General features: G+C 42.8%; 1 protein-coding gene across 1 annotated transcript; it reads left to right on the top strand.

The window, feature by feature from the left end:
• Positions 1 to 780: 780 nt before the first annotated feature.
• mdfic (MyoD family inhibitor domain containing) lies at positions 781 to 21,657 on the top strand. The gene is made up of 5 exons (XM_010770814.1): positions 781 to 1,068; positions 1,314 to 1,492; positions 3,383 to 3,493; positions 15,655 to 15,996; positions 20,448 to 21,657. The coding sequence occupies exons 2-5, from the start codon at positions 1,399 to 1,401 to the stop codon at positions 20,696 to 20,698; spliced, it is 798 nt and encodes a 265-aa protein (XP_010769116.1). The 5' UTR covers positions 781 to 1,068; positions 1,314 to 1,398; the 3' UTR covers positions 20,699 to 21,657.
• Positions 21,658 to 23,799: the final 2,142 nt, after the last annotated feature.

Raw genomic sequence — 23,799 nt, 5'->3', positions numbered from 1 at the left:
TAATGTCCCTTTACCTTTTAATGTGTGTCCCTAACTGGTCTTGTATTCATATATTGAGTATTCAATTATTATTTTAGTTTTACATACTTCATTTTTCACAATGTTTCTGTATTGCTGGCCTGCAACAAGCATATTCCACAATGGGAATCAATAAAAGCATGATCATAAGCATTAAACTAAAATGAATTAAAGCCATTTTTTCCCCCAAAAGGAAAGTATTAAGATTAAAGTCACGTACAAAGTTGAATTAGTCACTTGAGGCTACCAGAACCAATTGGATTTTTATATTTTATTTGAAATATCACTTTTATTTTAGTTTTCGTTCTCTTCCTTTGTTTTTACCGGTAGGCCTACGTCAACATAATGTATGATGTTCATATATTATCTTGAAACAACTACATGCTGGTTTCAAAAGTACAGAAGAGGACAAGGGCCACATGTGAATTTTTTTTAATGAGATCAGGCCAAGATTTTTTGTTTATTATGAGATTAAAGCCAGAATTCCGACTCTAAAATTTCGGAAAAAAAGTCACTATGGCTCTAATCGTCTTCCATATCACATGTTGAAAACGTAGGAAAAATAAATAAATATTCTCTTTTTAATAACACCTGCAATTACCGTGTACAGCCCCAAAGTAGGCCTCACTAAATGTAATATTTTGAACGATATGTTTTAATTTAGCGTTTTTTTTAACTTTTTCCTTACTTTATTTGTTGGGAGACTTGTTGAGGGAGGGCTTTGTTCACTTCTCTGCCGCGAAGGGAAGCAAAGAGAGAGAAGAGAGGCTGCACTGCAGGAATCCGGATATGATGAAAATGTTTGAGACGCAACTATCAGAAAACTACCGCCGCTGCACGTCGAAAGTGTCGCGCGAGGAGTATTATTGTTAACATCTGGACAAAGTGGGACTGGGACACGCGCTGACTGCTAAACTTACCGTTAAAAAAGTTTCTGGTCGCTTCTCTTTCACCCTTTTTTCGTCTTTTCTTCCCGAGAAAGAGTTGCAGGGAGGAAGGGAGGATGGGAATAAGTTACATTTGAAGCGAGGGAGTTGTCATGTTTGAAAGGTAAGTCATTCTTTATAAACACTATGTCCGCTTTAGCTATAAACAGCACTTAGCTTGACGCTTTTTTTGATAAAGAAAAAGGGGAGTGTGGGAACTGCACATGGAGTCTTTCAGCAAGTTTATGTAAGAAGCGAGAGAAGGGAAATTTCCACTAAGTTTTTACTGCAGCTCGACGTCACTTTTCTCGCTGTGTGAATAAGCAGACGGCTGTCTCAAGTTGACACGGTGTTGCTTTGTGTCTTCAGCTGATGATGAGACATTGGTTTGAGGGCTGAGGGAAAGGAGGAACTTCTTCTGCGGCTGTGTGTGTCCCAAAAACACGACTGTCTCATGTCCAAGGAGACTGTCCTGACTCCGGATGGGCCGGGAGGGCCAGGGAAGGGCCTTCAGCAAGAGACAAGTTCCCTGCTGTCAGCCTCACAAGGTAAGGACACACAGGATAGGCCACACATCACTGTCAGGGGAAATAAGTTACATTGAGGTGACCAAGGTGGGGTTTAGGGCTCCTAGGGGGCAACGAAAAGGTCCCAGAGTTCATATAACAAGATGTAATTTAACTAATATTTCAGTAAGTGGTAAGAAAAGTGTTTCCTAAAGTGTAAATACGTCCAGCTATGCACCAATTCACACATATTAGCATATTTCTACTCTCATGAGCCACGTAACCCAATGTTTTTGGTCCACTAACACAAAACATGTCTGTTTGAAGTAGTTTATAACTTGCAAACAATTCAGAATCTCTGCTATATAATGCACTGCTCATGTGTACTTGAAGTTCTCTCTTGTGAATGTTAATGTAGTTTCTCTCCCTGCTTCCAATGCACTATAGCTATAAATACGAGTGACATCTATGGTCAAGAACTCATGTTGCTTATAAGGCCAAACATGTACATTTTTCAGTGACCGCATTAACAGTTTACCGGTGTGTATGGAGCATTTGTAGTCCAGCTTTGGACAATATCAGCCCTGTCTTTTTAAATGATATTCATGTGATTTTAAGTACACATCAGTATCTGTGCTCCAGTGTTAAGCCTTGATAATGTTTTTGCTTTTTCCTCAATAAAGTCTGAAGAAACGCCCTGGTGACTCTTAACAGCAACCACAGCCAATTATAGTTTTTAATTAACTTTCTAGTTGCCCCTAAGATTATCACATGTAAAATAAGCTTACCCCCACACCCCCTTTTTTCATTTTTCTTCAAACAAGCAATGAACCATTAACCATCCTATTTATACCAAGCATCATTATGGCACTGTCAAAAAATAGCAAAGTAGGACAAAGTAAGCAATCACTGGGGCTGCTGGATTGCGAATGGATTTTCGCTGGACCTTCAAAGGCGCTTGTAGTTAAGACTGGATTTCCCCTCTCAGGGGACTGTGGATGTACTGAGAATAGAGCAATTTATTTCTAACTGTGATCACTAAATACTGCGATGCATCACACAGCACTGCTGCTAACACAACTCTGCTACCATACTGTACATCAGCTCCGAGCTGAGATATGTGCCGTATCTATCTAGGGCTGCTAGCCTGCGCCCATCCATTCCACTCCCCCACCCATCACTGCTTACAAACAGAGAGTGTTGCAGCATTGTAACAACTGCTTCAAGCTTTAGTAAACAAGATTGCTAAGTTTTGCTGAATCATTCTTCCCCATTTTTTTCCTTTTTAGAATCACAAAAGTAACTCATGAGGCGGTGTGTTACTGAAAAACGTGCAAGCTATGAGAAAAACTTCAGCCAATGAAAAGCATCTGGCTCGTAAGCAGTGAATAAAGTCATTGAGGAAGGTTTATTTCCTGAACAAAGTAGCAGTGTGCAAAGCGTCAGCAAGTCTTGAAGTCAAAAAGCTAAAAGACAGGGCTTAGAGAGATGAGTGAAAGTGTGTTTTTTTTGCACAGCTATCAGGCCTGGAGTCTTTGCCCACATACTTTTTCCAATTTAGATGAATGCAGCCTTCATGGCAGTAAAAAGAAGCTTGGCAGGTAGAGCGCACCCGGGAGAAGAAGGAGAGAAAATGAGATCCAGAGCTCTGGCAAGGCCTTTACCTGAACCGCCCCACCATGTTGAGCAACCATTTGCCCGGCCTGAGCTTTTTCTGGCAAAAAAAAATACCTCTGTACGTCAGCCTCGTCCAGCTGTGACACTTTGTCCACTAAGGCTGACCCTGTAAAACACCTTCATTTCAAACAGTTGAGCTCATAATAGAGTAACATTAAATGAAACATAATATCTTTCTGTTTAACTTTCTGTTCAACACGCTTTCCTTCTTATATTCTTTGTCCGTGTTTAACTGTTAATGCTTGTGATCCTCAGATGCTCGTGACAGTGGATCGTCAGGAACAACAGCATCTCCGAGGAAACCGGACGCTGGAGGACAAAGTCACGTGACCGAGGAGAAGTCTACTCACGGCGAGCCTGTAAGAAGTAAGTTTTAACAACCTGGAACAGCTGCAGGGCGAACAGCATGATATCTTGGTGCTATTTCGAACGATAACCAACAACGAGCCGTTTAATAGGGAGCGAGTGGAAATGATTAACATATTTGAGCTTTTTCATAGTCGGGTAGTTAAGATTAACTGCGGTGGGTGTTTAGCAATTAAACATTTAGATGATTCTAATTTAATCTTCCGACTGCTGAGAAAGTTGTTATGACATTCGCACAGGGTCAGATGGCCATTATTAGCTTTTCTCAAGTAGAAAAATCCAGCACCAAAATGAGTGATAGCACGCTCTGTCTTTCTACCATAAAGACACTCCATTTTTTGCTTCTGCTTCCAGACGTTCCAGTGTTTTGGAAGAAGGGAAATCCTGTCTGTGGTTCTGGCATTGACAACTTTAACGCACTGATTGCGTCTTAGCCACAATGTTTTCCCCCCCGTACCAAACATTTACCTATTGACGAAAGAATTGTTCCAGCTGCTGCTTCAGCGTCACACTAAGACAACATGGCAGGCAGCGGTATTTTGTTCCTACCATTAATCTACTTTTATTGATCATTTGTCTGCTGGTTTTTCATTGTAAAATAAGAGTTGGCTTTTTCCTGCATCTCATAACCTGCTTTTATAACTTGGGAAAGTTTAACAACCTGTATTGTAACTCTGAAATAATCACATTGTTTTATGCAAATGTCCTGACACAAGGAGGTTTTACAAAACAATTATTTGGCGTTGAACTGCTCGAGTTAAACAGCAGGTCTAATTAAGTCTCGAACTCTCGATGCACTCTTGCTCAGTTAAATGACTTGATACCGAGCTATGGATCGCAGGTCACAAAAAGAAACCGGCTAAAAGCTTTGTGTGTATTTTATTGTTCTTAAGAAGAGTGAGTTGTGTCAGCAGAAGCTAATAGCAGCTGATTGCTTCCACCCATGTAAGTGCCGAGCTATAATAAGGATTGTGTTTGCGTTTGACACAACACTTCTTTTGTTTCTAGCTTGTTAACTTTTCCAGGGCGCTTTTTTCCTGACTTTTTTTTGGAAGGATTAATGACTTGCCAGTGGCTTGTTTACTGAATAGGCACAGAAAAAGAGATTCAGTTGCAAAAGGAAAAAAGAGATTTTCTGTCAAGAGGTCTCTCTTGCTTGGCAGGTGTGTGGAGTATTGCACTTCTGAAGGGAAGCATGCTTTTCTTTCATCTCAGCAGATAAGCCCCTGTGACAACAGTTTTGCGTTGTAATTGATGTCACCCCCAAACATCCACACATACTCTCTTCCACACACACACACACACACACACACACACACACACACACACACACACACTCACTGTCTGTCTGTCTGTCTGTCTGTCTGTCTGTCTGTCTGTCTGTCTGTCTGTCTGTCTGTAAGGGAATTTTAGAGGAAGGCAGATATGCCACTTCTCTTTTGAGAGAGTTACAAGAACATAAATAGTCATGTCAAATACAGGCAAAACCCCCAAAGGTGCTATAATCTTTGTTCCTGTGTCTGACTGTGGTTGAATCAAAGCTGGGAGTTCTTACATTAAGGGGGGCTCAAGTTAACCTATTTGTGTCGTAGTCTCACTGTGGTCTTGTTGGTTGAGGTGACCAATCGGATTGCTCGATGGCTGGAGTAATTGAGAGCCCTCCTCACAGCAGAAACAGGAAATCAATAAGAAATCATATGCCTGCGTACATCCTGGCCCCTCGCTGTTTTTTCCGCCCAATCCCCCGCTGTCCGATTGAGAGCTTGTGTAGAGTTTGTGGACAGCGACTTCTCACAACAAGAGGAAGCTTGTTGTGACCTTGTAAAAACAGCGCATATCCTATTTCAGCTATGATAACATTGTTTTGACAAGCTGTCTTTTTAACCGGGTCCCCTTTAAAGAAGCAACGTAAACTTCAGCAGGCCTTTTCAGGAGAGTACATTAAACACTGTGGAACTGAACATAATTAATCATCAAGTGTGACCTAAGTAGCTGAAATGTTAATGAAGGGAGTATCATAAATTCACACGAAGTTGCAGTGCGGTGATTACCCCTGTGCCAACCACTGTGGCTTGTTAGACGAATAGTAAAATCCTGCCCTTCCTGTTAGGCCCCTGTCAGTGAACGGTTCCCTCTGTGGCGCTGCCATCCTGGGGGAGGAGGGAGAAGCTTGTGGGGGAGACAGACATTCCTCAAGAGACCGTTCTGGGTTTTCAAGCAGCTGATATCTCCTGCAAACAGGGCCTTGGCTCTGCGGCTCCTGCCTCAGAATAAATTGCCACCACCCAGCACCATTTTTTAGGAGTTTAATCGTCAAATTATTCAACAAATTGTCAAATACTTTCCCTTCTCTGAACGCTTCTGTCGTTGATAACCTTACTAGCTTCCTAAGAACAGGTCTGTTTTTTTTTTTATCTAAGGTTGTAGTGAGAAAGGAAGGTCAAATAACACGACTCTTTTTCTTTTCCCTTTTTAAAGGAAAGACATTAGTCTGGCCTTTGTGTGAATCCCTGATTGGACTCTTTAGTGGCACACTTTCAAGGTTATTATTACCTGTACGCAAAATTGACCTTTTTAGAAGTGAATTTGTGACCCCTAATAAATGCAGTAAAAGGGATTGTTTAACGGGGGAGTGTCTCATACTTGCACCTCTCTTTGCCAGGAAAAGATTCCTTGACAGTGCAACAATTAAGATTTATATACAAAACTATAAAGTGTTATGATATTAGACAGTTGGCAGAGTAAGACTAAGATAAAACAAAGGGCAAGTACCCCTTCATCATCATTTTCATTATCACTGAAATATAAGTATAGAATCAACATTCACTCACACTTTGCCTCGTGTGTATTTCAAAGTTACTTTTTAACCTCATGGCAGTTTTTCTTTTCCGCCATAGGAACCGCATAGTGATTGTTGTTATTCAAGATTCATATCGTTATTGTAATCCTCAGAGCCCTGTCTCTGCAGACATAATGTGTCTAAGGCCTATTATAAACGGACCCATCATTTTCAAGTGATTACTAACCAGTGGGTCATGGAATCAAAAACGGTATAAATAGGGTGAAATGCTAGTGTAGGGGTTGATTAAAATGCCCATTGTAATTCTACCTCTGTTGTAATTATTTTCTCATTGTCTTGGTGCAGATAGATTTCATATGGGACATTTCAAGTGTGTTCATTAGCATATTTTACCCCAAGTGCCCGAGCCTATTCACTGTTAATTTTTTTTTTAAGATATTCAAAATACTTGAGCCAAATGATTAGATATGCATACCTCAATTCATGGTTGCGGTCTTTTAAGTACTTCTGTAAGATACCATGCAACATATATGGATTTTAATTGTGGAGGAAGACTGTGTGTTTTTCTCATTGTTTTTTGCAGGGAATTGGAATCTTTTTTAAAAATCTTTCAAAATCCCGTTTCGACCAATTGACATTTGCGTCTAACAGTTTATTTTGTGCAGCACCCATCTGCTGTAGTGGAATAAATATTCAGACATTTTACATTAATGAAAGTAGCAAAAGCATAGTATAAAACAACTTTTAGCTATTTTCTGTAAGGGGTCGGCAACACATAAATACTTGATATTGTGATATGAGACATTTTAGGTTGTAATGTTGCATAGGTGCTGGTTACATAAACCTGTTTAGCTATTCTATGATTTTACTTTTTAACACTGAGTTGTATCAACACAAATATGTTTTGGTATATCTGTAGAATACACATTTGTATATCTCTGCAGCTCCACAATACTTATTCAAAATGATATTTTAACATATTTAGTCTATTGTGCCGTCTGCAACTTGAATATTGCACTTGTCCAAATTGCGAATAATTGTGCAGCCCTGCTTTCCATATTGTTGATTACTTTAATCTTTAATCATGCACTAAATTGTATGCTTCAGTTCTACACAAGTGTCATAGCCTTTCACAAGCCACTCACCGAGAGGGTGAGAGTCAGTCAGTTCAAATGAGAGTGGCGCAGGGGGGATTACTTGGCCTCTAAAAGGGTTTTGGCTTCAACATTAAGGTTAAAACCCTTTTCTATTACTGAGATCTGTGCTGATGTTGCCCCTGCAGCCCCGACCCCCTCGAGCATCCAGCTCCTTGCCCCCTTCGTGTTTGCAGGTTCAGTGCCTCTCTGCTAGGTCATTCAGTCAGGCCCCCTGATCACTGGTGGGTGACCGGGGACCGGGGGGGTTGGCTCCCGTCCAGACTCACAGACAGCCGCTGCCGACACAGGCCCTGGCTACTGCGACACCCCTCCTCTCCTCTCTCTCAGGCTAGAGCTAAAATCGATACAGGCGTCTCCGTGTTTAAGAAGCCACTCAGAGGCAGACGAGCACCTCTGTCCCGAAGGCTGATCTCTCAGCTTAAGGCCCTGATTGGCACCCCGAAGTTGCGAGGCGCTGACCCACAGCTGTCCCATTAGCAGAGGGTTAATGCTGAGATTGATACTGAGCAAATAAAGGAACTAGGTGTGGGGGTGTTTTGATAGACTGTCTATCCCCTCTCTGACCTGGGGACAGACCTCAGTTGTTTTGGGGGCTTTTAGGGAGTGGTACTGTCAGACCTTCGACTCCACAATGCTGCGTTTGTGGATCTGTCGCAGATGCACACTGTATTTATCCGGAGTGTGTGTCTGCCTCTCTGTCTGCATGTGTGTGTATCTGTGTACAAGTCCAAGTGTGCGCATGTGTAAGTCTGCGCGCCGGCCGTTGAATTTCAAACGAGTGAGTTTCCTGTGGAACTTCTACTTCAGCGGGGAGATTTTGAAGCTGGTGGAATATTTGAGTCATCGATGTAACTGAAACTGAAAACCCCCCCCCCATTCCCCACTTTCCCTCCCCTGGCTTCACCCCCTCCCGTTCGCTCCTGCTCTGTTGCTCCGTTTTTGTTTTGAGTTGTCGGCGAAGAGAGGGTGGAGCACGTTTTTTTTCGGGAGTATGGAGCCTGGCAGCTCCCTCAGGCCTGCTCTGAGTCACGTCATAATTGATCTTTCTAGAAATGGTGGTAGCTAGCCGTGTAAAACCTAAATCCGTGCAAGATGTGCAGCTTTTTAAAGATACTGCACTCACGCACTCGGCTGACTTTATACTTCACTCTTTTCTCTCCTCTCGGATGGTGAGAAACAGATGAGGGAGAATAAAAGGCGTTTGACAAAGCTTAATACTGAAACAGGTTCGTACAAATTCAGAAATGACGAGAGGAAGAGAATAAGGGACCATTTAGTGTCTCTCACAGCAGCCAGGTGGGGAAGCTTTGAACGCTCCGTAATGCCTTGCGTTCTGCTACATTAGAAGCACTCAAATTAGCACCATGCCAAATTCCACACAACAGCGGAGAGACCGGAGACTTCTGTGGTCGCAGCTCGGGGGCTGTGGGGCCGGGCCCTGTGTGAATGGCTTCCCCTCCACATGATTCATGTAAGAGAAAATGGCATCTCATTGGGCCTTCTCAATGATTTAGATAGCAGTCGGACATATTAATCTGGGAAAATGTTCCGTTTTTGAAATCAAAGGATAATTGATGACCCCCTTCCCGGCACACACACACACACACACACACTCACACCTTACGCATGAGCACGCTGAGAGTTTCATGTCGTCAAATCAAGCTCTTGTCTTTCAAGTTGCCTTTGCTACTGTAAAATGTAATTAAGCAGAACAAGGTCCGAGGGGGTTATTTTTTCCACTCAATCAGCAGCAAAATTTGAAATTAGTAAATCCCTGACGCCCTGCTTCTCTCTTTGTTGGGTGGAGGCGGTGGTGGTGCTGGTAAAAAGGGAGGGGGGGGGGGGGAGATATTATTAAGCTCTGTCTTCACGTGTCACTTCCCCTTCAGCAGGTTGTTGGAGCCAAATTTGAATGACTGTCACAGAGAATTAAAACAGGGGCGGAAAATAAGTGTGTCACCACTGTAAACGAGCTGAGCAATATTGACTGATTGCTCTGGAATGAGATGGGGGGGGGAAACCGGACAAAAATGTGATGTTTCCTGCTTAAATGAGATGCAACACTATGTGATCAGCCGTGACAGGTGAAGACAGCTAATAGAGTTCTGTGGCAGGTAACACACACACACGCACACGCGCAGAGCCTGTCACTTTTGCTGATGAGGATCCAATATCATAGCAGGTAATTTAGCTATCCTCAGCGGTCATCATCATCGTCCGTGCCGACCGCCAATCCTCGTCATTTTATCTTGGGTAAATACAAAACAATGTGTGTTTCAACTGACAGGGCCAGGGTTGCTGTGTGATGTCCGGAGTTTTTAAATATCTGTTGAAACAAGTGACATTTCTGTTAGCCCGCCGTCCATTCTGTGTAAACACATCGAGACAAGACCATCGTTGTTTCCCCATTCTTTCACCGAAGGAGTCGTATTTTCTAATCAAACGCTCGTTCTTGTTCGCCAGTTGACATGGCCAATTTGCTCTAATTTCACACCGCTGATATCTGCATTATATGGATGCTCATCACAGTTTGTGGGTTTTGTTGTGCTGGGACACTTGAATGATGATGCTGTCCCTTACGATGCGTCCTTTCTTCTAGACAATAAAGAAAGTCCTTGTCCCGTAGTTTGGAAGGTCAAACGGTAAACGAGGCTTTGATATGCCCTAGGAACATTTCAATCAGAGCCCTTTGTAATAACATTCATTGTACTATTTTCCCCCTGTCCCCCTCACTCTCTCTGCACTATAATTCCCCTGGTTTTGCGTCTATAAATATGGACAGGGAAGATGTATAATTTCTAATGAGAAAATATATCCCTTTGGATTGAAAGGCAGGGGCTGTTCCGCACGCTGCTGTTTGTTAGGAGGAGAGATGATACCTCAGGCTGTTTTGGCGGAGGGAGGGGGGGGTGGTGGTGCTGCTGGTAAGAGGAGTCTGGCTAGGTCATTGCACATTTACAAATTAGCATTTCAATCATGCAGGTACATGGCCAGCCGAGCAGAAAATATACATGTTTTTCTAATACAAGGCACAAAAAGATAAACAAAACACTAGCCGTGTTAGTAGAATTAGCATTTCAGAGCTAACTGCCAGTGTGCCCACTGTTGTTTGGGACTCGTCACTAAATATATAGGTGCCTCCGCATAGGCGTTCATATTCTATTCAGTGTTAACTCCCAAAGTCGTAGAACTGTGTAATAACGGCTATTAGGAGATAAACACAAGATCTGGATTGTGGTGTTTATTTGGCTGACATGATGTGACATTTGAATAACTGTATGCTCTGTCTATGATGGGCATTCTAATAAGCCTATGCAAACACCTCTCCTCTCTTCTCCCTCTTCCTCTCAGTCTCAGGGGCATTACTATTAAAAAGGGGTGAGCTTTAGAAACAGAGCTTGCGTGGTTGTTCAATCCGCTGCCTGCCTTACCTGTGACTCGCAAATGAGAATCTCCATACTGCCCCGTTTGACCTCTGTGTTATATTTTCACGTTCCCCACTATTTTAGAATTCTTGTTTATACAGCTCTGTTTCAGTTGACATGCATATTCCTTCCTGGTAAGTCTGTGTGTGTGAGATCTAGTAGGCTTTTGACATACTGTACATATATGTATGTACTGCTCCTCTTTTCTACTGTCTTTTGGGTACAATTTCCAGCTCCCCCCTGTAGGACCTATTTTTTGTGACAAAAGCGGAGGTGTTTATATACTCAGTTTTACATACAGAGCGCACAGCTCCGGCGCTCTCCAGGCACTCCGGTACTCGGTCCCTGTGTGGCGCAGTCACTGAAGACTCGGTGACAAATGGCAATTATATTTGTGTGTTCTTCATGAATCCATCAAACACTGGCCTTTTAAAAATGCTCCCCAGATATTTGAGGCTGTCAGCTACTAGTAGCTGGGACCAAATTGGGATGCTGCTTAGACAGTCAAGAAGCACTCACCCCCTAGTTTCCCCTGTGATGTGTGTGACAGCGTGTGTAGGGGGATTCCATGTTTTATTCAACTACAAATGTACACTCTCAACAGTTGTTGATGTGCTCGAAATAGGGCGGTTACAAGTCCAATTTGAAGTGTGTGCGCATATGTGTGTCCATTTCTTTCTCCCAAACATGGTGTTTTAATGCAAGCTGTCAGGTTGTGTGTTTTCAGTTATCTCAGGAAACACACCCTTCCTTCAGAACCTTGCAACTGTACAGCTCGGAGGATTTTAAAAAACTTGCTGGGAGTTTTTCGTATCAAAATTTGATGCCGTTTTTGTTTCCTGCTGTTTTTATAAAGTATGAACAATGCAGCAGCAGAAGCTCTGTCAGGATTCATTAGCAGACAACACACTCGTACTTGCATTTGTTATCAGAATCCTCGGATGTGGAGTTGAACTGTATTTCAAAAAATGCCATTAAGGACATATATTATCATGAATCTAAAAACTAACCTAGTAAAAATCCATACGCATTATCATTTTATTAATTTCTTTGATGCACCAACCAACCCGCGTAGCATACTTCCAACAGGGCCCACTGTATTTCTGCTTTCTCTCATTATGTCTTCATTTGTCTCACGGTGACTGTACAAGTCTGTCATTGCCATCTTTTGACAGCATCATCATTATCATGATCAATGCTTATGAATATTACTCCATCGTGTCCATTCATCTCAGTCACCGTGTTCCTCAGGATAAAAATAAAGAGACAGTGTAAAGCCTCCAGGAACCTTCCACCGGGGCGCACTTCAGCCCAACTCCAACCACTTTTTAGGACTTCAGAAACCTGAGCCGCCGCTTACATATGTGGTGGTTTCTTAATAACTATTTATACTTTGGCAAATTGGAAGCTCGACATCCTCAAATGGAAAGGTAATTATGCCTCCCAGTCTACCTCGGCCTTTTTGGGCTTGAACATGTGTTTATGTATGCTAGTTCGTTTAACCTCAATGTGACCGAGCAGTGGGTATTTATGCAAGACGATATGGGTGATTGACTTAAGGAACCGACTTCTATATGGGAGTTTTGCTGCGTAGTATTGACTTAAAAATACTCAAGAAACAGGTGAATTATCATTACGGGGCGGTGTTAGCTGTGGGTTTAGCTAAGTCTGTGTGGGGTCTTTGCAAATTAGTTAATCATTAGATATAGAGGGGGATTTTTCTGAGTGCTTTCTATGCATTAAAATACATGGCCACATCTAAGGAATTAAATAATTGCAAACGCAAACAACGGGATTAGAACAGTTAGCTTGCTGATTTTTATTTCTGGCTTCTGCAAATGTTAAAACATACATTTGCAGATTGTAATCTAACCTAGAAGCAGAAAAAAATCTCTTACAGTTTGCTGAAAAGCTAACTTGGTCTGGGATCCTGTAGTGACCGATCAGTAAGACATTCCTATATGTGGCCTCCTTGAAATGCCAAAAATCTTCCTTGGCTAACCCAAGTAGGACCCATATTGTTGATATGTAGATCACCCTACTGCTGTGTGTGTAGCTAGCCTCCCTTATGATAATTGTTTGCCAAGCATTAAAACAAAAGGCTGCCAGCGCTAAAAGTGAAGAACAACAACAGATGTAGCGTTCTCCGTGTCTCCTTGTTAGCAAGCTTTCAGTCTCTCTCCACATTATCATGGGCAGGCTGCGAGGCTTTTCTCTTTTTGAAGGAGAAAATCCATCAACCTGGTCTTAAATCACTGCATAATGAATTCTATCGTGTGCTACCCAGTTGTCTAATTTCAAATTGCATGGAATCCTGATCCCTAAAGTCTATATTTGTTTACGGAGGCAGAAGCCCGAATGAGGAGAAGGCAGAAACCCAGTGTGTGTATTTAATTGCTTTTGTTTTACATCGACATTCACGTCCGGCCTCTCCCAGGGTGATGTGTTGTTAAAAAGCGCCAGGCCCCGGTTCCCACACTCTCTCTTGTTAACCGTAATTGCACTTGTTGGTGAGCTGACAGAAGGAAAATAGAAATGGAAAAAAATGACGGGCGTCGTATTAAGTTTCTGTTTTCGTCCGCATTTGTTGTTTTTTGGACAGCTGCATGAGACAGCTGTTAGAATAGGCGCATGTATTTAATGTATATACAAAAGGTATAGGAAACTGAATAGAAGCACGGTTCACACAGACAGACTTAAAAAGAGATGAATAATTCACAAAAACTGTAGTTAAGCGTGCACTGGTGGCGCGTGCACATGCTCAGCGGCTCTGATGTGGAGGAAGGTAACGCTGGGAGTAGGTCCCAGTAGAGCTGAATGTGCAGGTGTTCCTCTCAGTGAAATGCCACCTCCTTTACTCACTCACATCCTTCGCCTTCTTTCTTATCAGACAGGTCGCTGTCTCCTGACTTTCTGTGGCTGTCACACTCACACACACTTAGAAAGGCCATCTCTGAGCGTTCAGAGGAAAGGAGATCATTACCGTTGCAGACAGCAGCTCTTTTTGTATATGCACAGTATCACAGGTTTTCTTTCTCTTTCTACTCTTGTTTCTCGCGCACTGACTCAACTCGCCCTGCTCCCACAAACGCGTGTCTGCCTACAGCGGTGGCTTTTTGTGAACCTGTCACATATACGCATTCCTATATCTCTGCGCTCCCTTCTGTCGGTCCGGGTTCAAGTGTTTGCCATGTGATCGATATGATCATGTTAGGGAATGGTGGCAAGATTTGCCCAGAGTGATTTAGCTGTCTCCATTACCGTGTTCCCTTTGAACATCACAAGCTACAGTGACTTTATATGGGAGTGAAACGTATGAAGTGAAAGGTGCCGACAAAGTTCTCTTCAGTTAAAATAAAGTTACAGGGTTATCACGCCATCGACATGAGGGTAAAAGGAATCATCTTGCAATACATAGACATTACAAAGTAAGTTATGGAAGTAAAGCAGTGGTTCCTTTTATATGCTCTTATTGAAGTATTTTCCTTTTTATGTTCCCATCTTAAATATCAAAAAGGAAAACGGGCAGATGGATGTCATGTTTCAAGGTCTGCACTATTTAAAATTGCACCAAAAATATATGAAATTGATCATGATGTGATTTTTAAGATGATCTGCTCCAGAACATATGTTTTATTAAGTCTGGAAAATAGGATTTGTAGGTTTGGATATCTCTGCTGCAACACAATATGTTAATCAAAATTATCTTTTAACAAATATTTAACCTTTATTTAGCTTTGTGCGATTTGAATATTGCACAAATACATATTGTGATTTTGAGAAAAGTTTCAAATAATTGTGCAGCCTTACTGTGTATGCTTTCTATATTAATGTTTAGACTGTCCTACATTAAGACCTTGAGCTTGCAGCTAGGTGAAATGCAATCACTTAACTATCCTTAAACCTGATGTGAGTAGATGTCAACTTTATTGTCAATCTTTCAGTTTGTGTGTACAGACGGAGAGATCGGAATACCGTTTCCCACAATCCTGAATACAAGTACATGTGATGCAACTACACATCTAATGGCGCTTTTCCACTGCAGCGTGCCCGGCTCGCTTTTCTTTGCTTTTCCACTAGGGGTAGTTCCGGCTCTGGGCTACTTCTTCACCTTTTTTCTGGCCCTCCAAAATCGAGGTTCTTACCGGGCCAACAACCGGGCTGAATATGCTAAACTAGTGACGTAAACACTCTGGACTGCTGAATGGTCAGAGAGAATCGCTGGCAAGGGGGCTACACCTACAACAACATGAACATATTTCACCGTGATTTGATTGTAATACACGTTTCAAAATGATGCCGAAGTAACAACATACTGATACCGGTCTGCAGACAAGACGGCAGGCGAAAAACCTTTTGAAATGCGTGTTTTCTGAATGGAGATCCGATCCGTCCACACTCGCAACAACGGCCTATACAGACATAAATAAACCAGCGACTGTATTCGCCATGACACAGACAGTCTGTGGTTTGTACTTGTTTAACTTTTGTCTAGTTTCTGAACAGATATGAGGAGCTGTGAGCTTGAGTGCTAACAGCTAACGGCTAACGGCTGATGTTTTGGTTTTGTGGTTCTATAGTTACGACCCCTGTTACTAAACTGTAATGGAAACACAGCATAAAGTGAGCCTGGCNCCCTGTTACTAAACTGCAATGGAAACACAGCATAAAGTGAGCCTGGCCTAACCATACCGTACTAAGCCGTGCTAGGTCCTGCAGTGGAAAAGCGCCATAAGTCTTTTACTAAACTAATACAAATCTTATTTCTTATGTTTTCAGCTCAACCCCAGTCTCAACCAGAGCCTGCCGATGGAGACGCTCACAAGGATCAAAATGGCTTTCACCACAACATCACTGGCACGCCCACGTTCAGCAACGGCGTACACCCGGGGGCCGCACGCACATGTTCCTGCAGTGCCAACATCCCCACGGGGGCCACGGGTGGTTCTGGCCCCGGCACAAGAGAGAAGCCGACCACGGGGCAGCCCAGGAAGCAGCCGTTGACGCCGGTGTCGCAGAGGATGCAGAGGAAACTGAGGTCCAGCTTGTCGGTGAACAGCGATAGCAGCCGGCGCAGTAAAGGCAGCTCCAGCAGCTCACAGAAACCTCCTTTACCCGAGGGTGAGTAGCAACACACAGGGAAATCATGACAGTGAGTAAGAGAGAGCACAGACACAGTACTACTAACTTCTCTAACGCTTGTTTGCACGCATGCTTCTCTCTGTTGCGTCCCATCTTCTGTTGGTCATTCATTCATTCCATGGGGCCGTAGGGATGTCTCAAGAATTGAGGCCAGTTCTTATTGTATTATTTGCATTGTTTATAAAAAGACGTGTAGTTTGTCGTATGCATTGAAACATTCCTAATTCAACTCCCGTAAAACATATATATATTTTCCAAAATAAAAACAACACATCAGTTATTATTCCATGTCACACAAAAGCATACATTGCTATATTTAAGCAAATCATCTGAGTAGTTGATCAAAACATTAGGAGACAGAAATGCTGCTCTAACACATAATATTTAGGATATACGTTCAACCATCACCTTAACAGTTAATTCTCTTTGTTCCTCTCTGCTGTAATAATACCCATATTGATATAAACCCGTCCCTTCTTTCACCTTTTATTAATGGGAGTGCATGACCCCTGAAATCTATAACTCCCGTCAAGCAAATGACATCGTATCCCGCTGCTGTGGCTTTTATTTTCCTGAACAACAAGTCAGAGAGTGCGTTTGCGATGCCGGGAAGCCGTCACTTTGTCAGGTGCTAGGCCGAGGTGAGTCCGGTAATGAAGGCGGGCGGCTGGTCCTTTTCCATCGGGGAGATAGGTGTGACCGTCTAACGAGGCCTGAGAGCACAGGGTGCCTATTAAAAGTCATGACCAGCCTTCTTCGGGCCCCTCACACCTCTCTGGGCCCTCTCTGGCTCTCCCTGCATCCCGTCAGCACCACCGCGGCCCTCATTATCGTCGCATCCCTCCTCCAACTATTTGGCTAGGTGGCTGTGCGTGTGTGGACAACCTTCTGTGTTCCGTGGACAATTCACTACCTATTCGTGGCCTTTGCTGTTTTCTCTTTTCATGTGGACTCCAAAGTGAAGATGGGAGAATAATGTGTTCAAAGATGACTAATGGTCAGGTGTCAGGTTTGAGGGATACGAGTGGGCTGTAAGATGTTTACTTGATGATGCTTGCCTTGAAATATGCATCAGAACGAGAACAAACAAGAAAGCAAACACACTTACACAACGCCTCGCAAGTGAAAGTGGGATGCATCCACCAGAGATATTCCAGACACGTCATGTTTTCAACATCTTAATTGGTAAAGAACAGCAGAGAGGGTGCAAAAACATACAACATACAACAACAGCAGCTTAACAAGTCTGTCTCATTATGGCTTTAGTGTTGCTTATTTGCAGACGCGAGAGCTCTCAAAATCAATATGTTCGCTCTCAACTATTTATTTCCCCCCGGAAAACAGCCAAGCTGTGGTGTTTGAATGTTTACACGGATTAACATAATCTGTTTGCCTGTGAAATTAGCCTCCTAAACAGCCCCCTGAACACAGGAAATAAAAGGCGTAAACTAGCTGGATCTAGCTCTGGGGATTCTGTGATTCTTGGCACGTGCCGTTGGCATCGTAGCCGATCTGTGATAACACCACAGCTTCTGAGGAGGCATTCACCATGCTGCTTTTGTTCAGCAGGGGGTGTTGTCTTTACCTTTGTCAACCAGTTTGTGTTTTTCTGTTAATTGTGTGTAATCAGCTGAGGTCTCCAAGCTGCTTGAGCCTCATTTAGAGATTTAAGTCAATGCCTGGAGCGTAGTGCAGATTAGCTACAAACCTTGATGTGTTGTGTGTATTGTGCAATTCCTCTAGCTTTGACTTTTTCCCTCAGTCATGCATTATAAACAAGCCTGCTTTAAAGTGCATGTGGTGGACCTTCTCCATCCAGCCCACGTCCTCTGCCCTCTTTACCCATCTGTGCATTTCCATGGCCACCAAGGCCTGGTCTGATCAACCTCTTTCCCCCTTCTGTCTGCCTCTCTTTGTGAGTTTGAATGTTTTGCACAGCTTGCCGCTCTGAGGCCCATCCAGCTTGTTTTGTGTCATGCCGCTCCCTCTTTTTTGATGTTAGCTTTCCAGATGTCTCAAAGTATTTCCTCAGAGGCGCCGGACGCTGTTTTCGGCCCCTGCAAACTCTGGGCTTCATCGCCGCTCACTGACATTAAACAGGAGACGTGTCAGTGTGCGCTGCTCTGTCTGTCTGTTGGTTGGTTTCACTCTGTGTCTCTGTCTGTCTCTCTCTGTTTTCCTGGAGATGTGCCTCTCGTCCTGCTCTCTTGTGTACAGTGTACGACCCCCCCCCACCCCCACCCCCGTATTTCTCTCTCCTTTTTACTGGCTTCTCTAAGATCCAGACTAATCGCTGGTGTTGAATTATACATCCAAGTGAATAGCTGAGATGGCCGGCCGCTGCTTAATGCCTATGTGTTTATACCCTATTCACACGCTACTGTTACATTCTGAGCGCATGGCTATACCCTCTGGGTCCTTCAAAGTTTGTTTGGCTGAACTTTGAGGTTTTGTGCATGGGGCTTTGACTGGGCGCTGTTTATTGTGTTCATTTTGTAGCGCTCGCATGGCAGTACACTTTACCCAATGCCAGTATGAGTTTCGTAACACCAGCATGAAAAAAAATCCAATTTACCGCACGTCCACTACAGATGTTCCGAATTTCTCCTCCCACCACTGCCAGTGTTATGGCCTGAGATATTATGGCCTCAGATAAGGATAATAAGATGCATTCAAACTTCAGGTACCCTCACTCACATACATATTCACACACTTGCTCGTTTCATGTTCCCCTTCTCTATCTTGTTTGTATCACAGTCAGCTTCTGGTCAGCCCTGAGCACCACAAAAAATAGGATGAAGAAAAAAAAAAATTCCCTCCACTTTGATTAATCAAACATGAGCATCCAGCGGTCCTCAGCTTGCCTTCCCATGCCGCCCTCCACACTCTCCGCCTTTCGCTCTCCCTCTAACCCAATCAGTAACAGCTCCTTCTGACAGCTCAAGATGGGCTGATGAAAGTTATGCAAATGTGCCCTGTTTGTAATGCTATTTTTCTGCATCCATCCACATCATGTCTCTTTAACACTCCGAAGCAGTGGCGCTGCTCTGGCCTCGGTTCAAAAAGGAGACGGCTGCAAGGAGTTTATGCCATGCACACTTAGCGAGTGATATTGAGTATAATTTAGTGCCTTATTGCAACTACACAAGTTCTGGTGTTAAGCTATTAACGATATCATACGGTCAATTGTGATAGTTAGTTTGTAGAGAGAATCAGAATACTTGATTCATTCTGGTGGAATTTGCTTTTCGTGACTGTTGCTTCGTTTGAGAATGAAAAAAACACAAAATATAGATTAAATAAAATAAAAAAACGTTTTAAATATAAACATAAGAAGTTGAACTACAAATGTGCATTAAAATATTAAATAAAATAAAACTATTTTAAATAAACACAAGTAAAAATATGCACATTGTAATACAATATATAACATGTATATTACACTATGTACTTTGTTAATCAGTTTTCTTTGGGTTTTATTGTATCCTACATTTCACTTAAAAACTTTTTTTTTAGTGTTAAGCACAACAAAAATAACCTCTTTGATTTGATATGATTTTGTTATTTATTTAAAAGAAGGCACAATGCACATTAACATTATGCACTTGAGTCCAACATGTAAATATGCCAGATTTAGCTATAGACACATTTTGCAGGTTAATGGCATTAAAAGAAAACACATAAGGAAAGAAAAACAAAATAATCATCAAAAGTCTTGAAGAATAATTAAATTGCGTTTCATCTAATGACATTTTCTCCCTGTAGTTAAAGAGTTCTGTAAGAAAACTCTTGTCCTCTGCACCCTGCACTCCCTGCATGGCATCACTAACATATTGTGTGTGTGTGGAAGTAAAATATGTAATTTGTTCTTTTTCATTACCAATTCAGCACGGACGCATTTTAATGAAACTAATTCCGCCATTGAGAAACAGATTTGTGATGGTTAATGGGTATATTGGTAATTTAAAGGGGAACTCTTTATTGCCGTGCTGCAAGAAGCTGAAAGTTGCCACCAGCTATTTGACGGCAGTCTGCGACGAGGTTAAATGTTAATCAGAGGTGTGAGCATTGGCGGCATTAATCCACCTATTTACCGGGAGCCACTGTTGGACTTTTTCTAATCATCTGTGTGTGATCAACCTGGCAGTTTGCATGATAATGCCACAATTATTTAGCAGTCCGTTAATCAAAACGGCAGGAGAGGAATTCATTTATTTGAATATTTCTTATTTTCACCACCCTCCTGGCAAGTCACCCCTCTGTTCCACCTGCCAAGCATGCGAATCCTCATCCAATCACACCGCTTGTTTCATTTAATGGCTACTAATTTCAGTATTTACATATTTTTATTTGGTATATTGCTTTTTTTGGAATGTGTTTTTTTTTGTTCACGTGTTTCTTTTGCTTCACCCCGTCGGGTTTTGACCCAGACTGCTGCGTCCACTGCATCTTGGCGTGCCTGTTCTGCGAGTTCCTGGCTCTTTGCAACATGGTGGTGACGCAGGCCTCGTGCGGCGCCTGCACATCGGAGGCCTGCTGCTGCTGCTGCTGCGCCGACGACATGGGCGACGACTGCAACTGCCCCTGCGACATGGACTGCGGCATCATGGACGCCTGCTGCGAGTCTTCAGATTGCCTGGAATTCTGTATGGAGTGCTGCGGCATCTGCTTCCCCACATAGGGAGGGGGGGGGGCGGGGGCTGTGTCTCTGCAGGGGGGATAACTGGACCCTGGGTAGAGGAATGGAAGGAAACCGCTGCTGCTGTCACTTTGAATTCAGCAGCAGACAGGGAATATGTGTGTGTGCGGTAAATGTGTTTGTGAACGTCCCATTTTATGTGAGTGTGTGTGGTATGGTGTGGCTGAGTAAAGCATGCTTTGAAAGATGTATTTTGACACTGGGCTTCTTCATCAAAACCAGCTCAGCAAGAGCTAGAAGTAACTCCAGATATATGAACAATACATCTTCTGTGTGTTAAGTATTCTATCCTTTACGTAAAAAGTATTATCATAGAGTGCAGTAACGATTTTATTCAGGAATGCTGTCTACTTTCATCTTATCTTTTTAGTCGTTTTGATGAACAACGTGTGCATACTAAAGAAAATGATTTATTTACTCGGATTCCATTTACAATACATGTGTTGCTGTTAATTCCGCTCCAAAACTGAGGTTGCGGTCTTCGTGCTGTACAACACTGTAAAGGGTTTATGTGTCAGCTCATACATTCCTGTTATGAAAAGTAGTTTAGAAACAGTGACTTTCATTTACAGTTATCTACTGTAGCACTGTAGAACGACCAAAACTGGTGAAATATCAAAGGGGAATCAGGACAATGCAACTTTTAGTTTTTTCAAAGAAGTGTGCCAGTTTTAGAAAATTGTTTTGCTTTTCTATTTCAAGCATTCCTTTTTAAAGGGGCCCTATTATGCTCTTTGGGGTTTCCCGTTCCTGTAGTGTGTTATAGAAGTTTTTGTGACGTAAATGGTCTGCAAAGAAAAAAGTCCCAAAGTTTCTCTCGAATACACTCCCTCTAACTACATCTCTAAAGCTGCATCTCATTTTGGTTAAATGGATTCCTTGCGTCGTTTCCCTGCGACTAGTCCCTCCCACCAAGGAAGCATGGAGAGACGCAAGGAAACCACGAGAAGCAGGGAAATACGTTTTTAAGAGCAATGGGACGTCGTTTTCTCCCGAGCGTCAAGTGAAGCGACGTCCGTTTGTGATGATCGTCTGACAGCAGCCTGATCAGTGCATGCGCTGCATCGTCCAATCAGTGAGCGATACACAGTAAGGGGGCGGGGCGAGTGTCAGAGGATTTCACCGGAGGATGGTCTGGTAGTTCCTCGATTATCGCTCCCCCGTTATCACTCCTCGATCCCCCCGCAAAAATAAGGCCACTGGGACGGTACTCAAGATGGCGCAGACAAATCAACTTCCGGTGATACCGAGCCCGAGGAGCGAGGAAATTAGAAATAACCGAAGCGAGACGCACCCTAAGTGGTTGACCAATCAAAATAGAGCAGGCCAGCTAACCAATCAGAGCAGACTGGGCTCTGGTTTCAGACAGAGGGTGAAAAGAGGTCTGTAGTATGAGAAAAATAAAGAGCTTTTTAATTAAAGAATGTGAACATGTCACAGTAGAGGAACACAATACAAATATCAACCTGAAAATGAGCATAATGGGGCCCCTTTAATTGAAGTTGCCTTTAATCACATAAAAAATACCGACAATTTGTTTGCGAAATAATGCTGGAAACAATGAAAACATGTTTTACAAAAGAATCTCATCTCTCTCCTGACTGAGCAGTATTAAGCCTTGGATTTACTGGAAATACAGTCACATCTTTAATGAAAATGAACGCTTCTGCCCGCTCGTTGCAACGTAAATATAAACAATGTAACGTCAGCCATTTACGATTTAGGCTTTGCACATGGTACACATATTTCCTCTGATGCTATTTTAAATACATACTGTGTAAGTATGACTTGTTGAACTGCACTCGAGGGGTGTGATATGGAATTAAAAAATGGTGACCCTGGTTGCCATATAAGCGGCTTTCGGGTATCAAGCCCAAGTGACTCAATGCAAAAAAGGAATCATGGACTGTCACGTTGAAATGGTAAACTAATGCAGGGTAAAGGCAGTTTTCTACTCCTTTTTTTTCTGTTGCTTAATTCTGTGTATCTGGAGATGAGTTTGTGGTGAATCACCAGTGGAGTCATTTTCTTGTCTTGCAGATCCGCTTTGATGTTGTTTAAGTGATCGTACTTAATGCTGGCCTTCATTAGCATCGCTTGCTTTAAGAAATGTCCCTTCCTAACGCCAACAAAGATAATGTGCTGCCATGTACAGCTCATATTAATGGCGCACTGATATTGTGTTTAGGTATTGGATAGGCACGTCTGCAGCAGATAATGTGCAGAACCTCATTTGAATGTTTATGATTAACTCACGTGTCAAGAAAACACTATAGATAATGTGAAGACTTTAAAAAGAGAGGAATGTCTACATGTAGCCACAGTAGTTGTTCTCTTATACTTTACTGTTGTATATTCTTTTTTCCCTCCTGTACCTTACACTTTTATTTCTCAACTTTGCTCCTTTTCTTAGTTTTGTACATTATCTTCTTTCTGAAAGAGATCAGTTTTTACAAAATAAATCATTCCCAAAAATGTATTCTGTTGGTTTTGAACACAATTTGTTTAAAGGTCGCATGTCATGATTTTCTGGTTATTACCCGTCTCCTTGTGTGTTATGAAGCTTTTTCTGCATGTACAAACCCTCAAAGTACACCCTGTAGCGAGTAAAACTCTAACACAGAGAAGACCTGTCTATGCTTCCCCAGAACGCCTCGTTGGAGATTTCTCTTTTTCCATTGTTTACTTCTTGGGTATAGTGACGTATTTCGGGTATAGTGACATAACGTTACGTCCCCGCAGATTGGTCCAAATGTCCAATCTGCGGAGCCGTTACGTTACGTTCACGGAGCCGTTACGTTTGGACCAATCCGCGGACTTCCTCACACACACACACTCGGCGGGACGTTGCGAGGCTCGCTGCTGCGATGAGCGGGACACTGTGAGCTGGCTCACTGGTGTGGGGTCAGCGAGACAGCGAGACATACTAGCATGAATGTAACGACCGGAGTAATCCGTAGCGAACGAAATTCCTTTACAGGGAGGATTGCGGTTGTTTCTATTACACGACGGTACATGTCCGAGTATAATTACCGCGTGACTATAACACAAATCCAATAACCTAGCCGTGCAGACGTCGTCTA

Source organism: Notothenia coriiceps, unplaced genomic scaffold (genome assembly GCF_000735185.1).
Source record: "Notothenia coriiceps isolate Sejong01 unplaced genomic scaffold, NC01 NC01_scaffold00009245, whole genome shotgun sequence".
In the NCBI taxonomy this organism is placed as follows: Eukaryota; Metazoa; Chordata; class Actinopteri; order Perciformes; family Nototheniidae; genus Notothenia; species Notothenia coriiceps.
This window is presented reverse-complemented; position numbering and strand designations above follow the sequence as displayed.

Coding starts and splice junctions, on each gene's coding strand:
- mdfic (XM_010770814.1), top strand. CDS start 1,399: ATGTCCAAGGAGACTGTCCTGACTCCGGATGGGCCGGGAGGGCCAGGG. Junction 1,493..3,382: donor CCTGCTGTCAGCCTCACAAG/GTAAGGACACAC, acceptor TGTGATCCTCAG/ATGCTCGTGACAGTGGATCG. Junction 15,997..20,447: donor GAAACCTCCTTTACCCGAGG/GTGAGTAGCAAC, acceptor GTTTTGACCCAG/ACTGCTGCGTCCACTGCATC.